Source organism: Amblyomma maculatum, chromosome 9 (assembly GCF_055883805.1).
Source record: "Amblyomma maculatum isolate TAMU_Amacu chromosome 9, ASM5588380v1, whole genome shotgun sequence".
Lineage (NCBI taxonomy): Eukaryota > Metazoa > Arthropoda > Arachnida > Ixodida > Ixodidae > Amblyomma > Amblyomma maculatum.
The window spans coordinates 104533144-104539297 of record NC_139352.1 but is presented as its reverse complement, the minus strand read 5'-3'; the positions used below and the strand labels follow the sequence as shown (position 1 = coordinate 104539297).

General features: G+C 47.5%; 1 protein-coding gene across 1 annotated transcript; it reads left to right on the top strand.

Annotated features, from left to right (window-relative positions):
* Positions 1–1552: 1552 nt before the first annotated feature.
* On the top strand, positions 1553–3296 carry LOC146180085 (prolyl 4-hydroxylase subunit alpha-1-like). The gene has a single exon (XM_084579933.1). It carries the CDS (start codon positions 1737–1739, stop codon positions 3189–3191), a length of 1455 nt encoding a protein of 484 aa, XP_084436059.1. The 5' UTR covers positions 1553–1736; the 3' UTR covers positions 3192–3296.
* The last annotated feature ends 2858 nt before the right edge of the window (positions 3297–6154 follow it).

Genomic DNA, 6154 nt, shown 5'->3' with positions numbered 1-6154 from the left:
TAAAACACCTCGAAACGTAGCGAGTAGGAAGGGCGACTCATAAAAACACATATAAACATAACTTAACGCAGCCTTTTACTCACTTTGCTGAGCACAAGAAGTGATGGCTGGTCGTTAAACGCTGGTCAGCGTTGGTTTCTATGAGGCGCCCACCCAACTCGCAACCCACATGTTTAGCGGTGTTTTAAAAATCATTCAGTGCGTTAATGAGATTTCACTTTCACGATCTGTTCTAGGATGTTCGCGGTTACTCTGCACCAAATATCGATATCATTGGAGCCACGTGAAGTGACAAAACGGTTTTGAAATCATTCGGCTCCTTGCCTTCATATGGGCGCTAACGCTACTTTTCATCCAGTGGGCTGCGGCGCCGCGAGCGCCCCCTTTGTTTGTAAACACGGTGTTGGTCTATATACAAAACCTCTACTTATCGATTTCTACGTTTATTACACCTTGAAAACTATTCAGCTTCCCTTTCTATTGAGTTAATATCCCCCATATTACGGCGAAAGTCTTTGTAGGCTCAGGAGTGTGAGCAGGATTTGTGCGCCCGCGTAAGGTGCCACACCGTCACTGCTGAAAAATGATTTGACTGATAAGTAGAAAAGAAAAGTTGCACGAGGTAGATTTTAAAAACTTTATCTGTGTACAAGAATTTGTTGATATCGAAAAATTTATTGATTAATTACAGCAGCAAAAGCAGATATTACATCAAAATTGCCAAGGACGTCGATGTAATGTTCAGACGTGAAAACCGCCACAGATGTCGAAATTTTGCAAAAAGAGTGCGAGAAAGTTTCAAACGAAAACAGTTAAGACTACATGAGTAAAATATAGTAAAAGAGAAAAAAATACAAACATGAAAAACGAACAAACACAAAAAAGAGAGAAAAAAGAAGCAAATGAGTGAAAGAGCGGCAAATAAGTGCAGAGAGACGACGGGAAGGCTTTTTCATTACCGCACTTATTATAGGCCGAAGGGCCTCCAACGTTGTTATTCATTGTGAAACCCAGCACTGAAAGATGGCACACAATTCTTAGACCAGTTGTCTTGGCTCTTAACATTTATGCTTTCGAGCTAAAACACTACTGCATACACCAGCATAACTTTACAGGGACTCTTGAGAGGCTCTCCTCTTAATACCTCTCCTCTTCTATCATTTGCCTCTCATAGGTTGCCTCTTATCGCCGTTTGTTATGTTGTATACATATTTAAATTGGGTTAGAAGAAAGGAGAGACGCAGTATCTGTCACTTTCCTCGTAAAGTGCAATTGGACGGTACAACATCGCCCCTGTCGCATGGCGTTCCTTGGTGCGTGTTCAATTGTGCGATTGCGAATCGCAAGAGCGTTAGACAAGGGAAACACATCTCGCGGAATTTCGCACACAGATGCAACAAGCCGGTGGGAGATCTCGCGCACAGGCCTCGCGCACGGGATTGAGTTCCATGAGCTTAAGAGGGACTTTCGCGTTAGAAATTAGAACCTGTAAAAATAAACGCCAAATGTGTACACTTATTTCATATTTCTTATTCTAATGTATTTCAGAAGCAACGCTTTCGTAGGCCTTCAGGACATGTAAAGCAATTGTGGCGTTTATGGCTGCCAGCAACTCCATGTGAAAAATAAAAATGAAACCAATTTAAAAACCAAGAAAAAGAACTGACGCTAACGCGCGTGCTGATTCAGTGCCATATGCACAGAGACAAAAAGAAGATACAGATGCTCGGATTCCGATGAAGTCTTCGCTGCGTTTCTTCTCGGCTTTCTTGTGCAGTTGTGGCGTTCTGGGAGCCAACTACTACAGATCCATGTCAGCACTATCCAGTCTGTTGGCGACGGAGAAAGCTGTGATGAATGCCCTCCGTCTACATTTGGATCCTTGCGAAGCAGCCTGGCACCGAGCGGCCGCCATCACGCCACTGGTGCGGGCCAATCTGCTGGCCGTGAATTTAACGCTCGAAGTTAGTCGCCCCGAAGAACACTCTCTGCTAAGGCTGCTAAGGCTTTCAGCTTTGGAAGCTATGTCGTGTGTGCTTCGAGATTTTCGCTGTCCCAAGCCGGTGATGCTAAACGCCAACATTTTACCCTGGCCGACGGCAGGAGACGTAGACGGTGCCGCAGCTGGTATCTGCAGGCTGCAGAAAGCGTACCACATCACGCCAGAGCAAGCCATTGCGACGATGCGCTCTCCTCAACTTGCCGAACCGACAGAAAACGACATGCTCTTATTGGCACTTCACTGCTCACTCAGGGAACGGGCACTGGCATCTGATTGGGCGACGCTAGGTGGCGTCGACGAGCAGTACGTTTCCTTCATGGAGCAATATCTGCCAGCGCTTGTAGCGTCTAACGCAATGGCTAGGTCGAAGGCTTGGAGCGAGATCGTAGGATACCCTCCCGAGTCACCGACTATGTGGCCGTACAGAGACGTTGTGAAAGGTGCCGTCCGCTCAGGCTTCACCAGCGACGACAGGTTCGGAGAGCTCTGCCATTCCAGCCTGAAGCAAGATACGAGGCCCGCCACCTCCCTGCAGTGCTGGCTGTCGCGGGGAAAACACGGTGCCGCGTCTCTTGCTCCTTTCGCTGTCGAGGAATTGTCTGCTGAGGGGCCTCAAGCGTGGCTCGTGCACGACTTCCTGAGCGCGAAGGAGTGCGCTGCTCTTCGGCGGTTGTCGGGTGCACTCAAACCAGCTTTAATACTGGAGAGCACAGGAGATGCCGATCGCCAAGATGTTAGAGCAGCCGGGATGGTCTGGCTGAAAAAGAACGCCAGCACTAGCGTCATTTACCATCGTGCAGAAGTGGTAATGGGCCTCTCCACGGAGTGGGCCGAGGAAGTGCAATTGTTGAACTACGGCGTTGGCGGACACTACAACGCTCATTTCGATACGATCGACAGCTGGATCACAAAAGAACGGGGCGAGCGCTTGGCTACGCTGCTTTTGTATTTGAGCGACGTTCCAGAGGGAGGCGCAACCGCGTTCCCCGATGGCGGCCTCTCAATAACGCCTCGTCTCGGATCTGCTCTCTTCTGGTTCAACCTGAAGGAGGACTCGATGGGGCGCTGGCAGCGAGACCCGAGCGCCTTCCATGGAGCATGCCCCGTGCTGCGAGGGTCCAAGTGGATTGCAACGCTCTGGATTCACGAGAGAGGGCAGCCACCTGACTTTACCTACGCCCTTCCGTAAACTTGGCAGTTCTGTGCGTCTCTCCATGCCTGTTCTAAGTTTGTTATTTACGTTTTGTTTGGGATACTTTTTCGAAAGGAAATAAATGACCCCATTTTTACATAGTACCTCGATTTGGACTCTTTATTTAAAATAATAAAGCGAAATAATAAATGATATTAAAAGAATACAGAATAATAAACAATACCGTCGCTCATTGTCTTCTCTGCGTCTATTCTGTGGATTGTCTACTGTTTCCGCTCTTCAGTTCCATAGAAAATGGGGAACCAACTAGGCCCAACTAAAAGTTTATTGAAACAATAAAGCTCACAACGCACACTGCGGATGGGTACAACTTTCCACGAAATTGAAGGCCAAAATGTAGTTGAACGCTCTGTTTACCAGTTTCTAAAATTTCTCGTTTCCTTTTTTCTGGTTTTCAAGGTTAGGTATTTCTGCTTAACTGGTGAAGCCCTACACACAACTCGCTGAGAATGAATCCATGTTGTTGTCTTGCAATTCAGGCTATACTAGGAAACACGATAGAGATTTCACAGTCAACGAGGCAACTTTGCAGCCCCCATTAACGAAAATCCGAGCCTACATCGGCTGTCCGAGAGCGTTGCCGTTGTGAGCAAAAAACCATAAGAGTGGCTGCCCGGCGGTAGCTGGCAGCTAACATGGTCGAGAACTAATTCTAAGTAGTGTTGCCTGACATGACGTTTTACAAGAGCTGCCATATCGAGATTTTCTTTTGATTGGGAGGGTAAGCGCTTCTGTTTGTCGGCTCACCTCTATTATCCTTGTCTTAGTTTTGTATTATAAAACCACTGCATTATATAGGAGTGTGATACCAAAATCATCCTTCCATGAGCGTTGCAGCCACGTTGCCCCTAGACCACACATGCAGGTCACCCGGCGTGGTTACCGCCGGTGTTTCTAACTGGGCTAGCCCAAGCTTAGGTGTTCCGCATAACATATTTCAACTGTCCGTTAAACCAAATGCGGTCACCAAATATCCATACTACACCAAGGGAATCATCCACAACATCTGTCTTTTACTTGGCTTTTGCTATAGCCACAGCGCCCGTCACTTGAATGCAGCTCATCGTCATGAAAAGCACCTCGCGAATGTCGGTTCGTCGCCTCGCCATCGCCAAGAGGCTGTTCGTCCCTGTTGCAACCTTCGTCTCTCAAGGCGGCTTATCATCATCATCATCATCATCAGCAGCAGCAGCAGTAGCCTGACTATACCCACTGCAGGGTGAAGGCCTCTCCCATATTTCTCCACTTAACTCGGTTCTGAGCTAGCTGCAGCCACTTGACCCCTGCGAACTTCTTAGCCTCATCCGCCCACCTAACTTTCTGCCGCCCCCTGCTACGCTTTCCTTCCCTTGGAATCCAGTTTGTTACCCTAAGCGACCATCGTTATCTTCTCGTCGCACTACATGTCCTGCCCATGTCCATTTCTTCTTCCTAATTTCCGCTATAATGTCGGTAAGTTGAGTAATTTCTCTGAAGCAATCTGCGCGCTTCCAATCTCTTAATGTTATACCCCTACCATTTTTCGCTCCATAGCCTTCTGCGTTGTCCGCAACTTAAGTAGAACCCTCTTGGTTAGCCTCCACGTTTCAGCCCCATAGGTGAGTACAGGTAAGATGCAAGTGTACATACTTTCCTCTTGAGCGATACCGGTAAGCTGCTAGTCATATTCTGCGAATGCTTGCCAAATGAGCTCCATCCCAATCTTATTCTTCTTGTTAAGGCGGCTTATATGTACGCGCAAAAGAGACGTGTCCCTCTAGGCCACGCTCTAGACGTCATACAGTCCCAGAATGCTATTTGGTTTCCAGGAAAGGACAGGCGCAGATTAGTGACATATTCTGCGTGGAAACCTGAAGCGCTCCATAGGGAAAGGGAGGAAGGTGGGAGCCACCGTCGATAGACGCTGAACTGCAAGAGAGAAAGCTGTTATGTTAGAATGATTAATGAATGTTCGCTAAATATGACAATGACAACGCTTATGTTCTGTGATATTCTTTGTTCATTTTTGCATCATGCAATACTCATACATCTTATAATACTAAAATTCTTCACCGATAATCATTCGATTACATCTTCTTTTTTCTCGGTGTAACATTTGACTGCTTTTGACTTTTCAAACCCTGTGGGATGGTCGTTGAAATAGTTTGCGATCGAGCAATGTTGTATATTTTGGAATATTCCCCACGATTACCGTAATTAGATACGGAAAACAAAGTTTAGTGTAGCTCCCCACATTGCCGTAGACACGCTGAAGTCGTATTACGCCACCCGGGCGCGTATTGACAAACCATGTCCCGTAGGAGCACTCGAGCAGACGACGCTCTGACGCGCAAGCACGTGACACGGCGTCACTTCCTCTACGTTGTTTTTTTGCTTGTTTCTATTTTTTTACGCCAAAATGATGGCGGCGCACACGCGCGCGCCATTAAACGCTTCGCCGATGCTGGCGTTGGGGCGTTGGTTAGCCAGACAAACGCGTATCCTTCTACCATGGCTTTGTGGTAATGCCTGTGGCTTAAGGGGTGCTGCGGCCACATTTTGAGGCTTTATAAACGCAGTGGCTCAAGCCGTGCCATTTGGATGCTGGAAACTGTGATGCTTGCAGTTCGAAACAAGTGTTTTGGCCGTCATGTTTGACTCTGACAGCAAGCGATTTTGTGAAGCCACGACTGCTGAACTTTTGCTGCCTAAGCATGCTGGATGCCGACTGTGCTGGTGCTGGATGTGCAAGTGCGTCAATTCCAAGAAAGCTGCGCAGCGCCGTTGGATGCTCGCCTTGGAGCCACTAGTCGCTGAAAGTGCTGCCTTGGTTAGTAGCACTGCAATGCTTGGATAGGCACCGCTTGAATAAGGGGGTTAAAAAGGGGGGAAAAATTAGAAAAAAACGTGGTTACGTGGTATGTTTGTGAAACATTTGCTGTGATGCTGCATCGCTGCTC

What these genes read in the sequence shown, in the direction of transcription:
- LOC146180085 (XM_084579933.1), top strand. Translation starts at nt 1,737, where the DNA reads ATGAAGTCTTCGCTGCGTTTCTTCTCGGCTTTCTTGTGCAGTTGTGGC.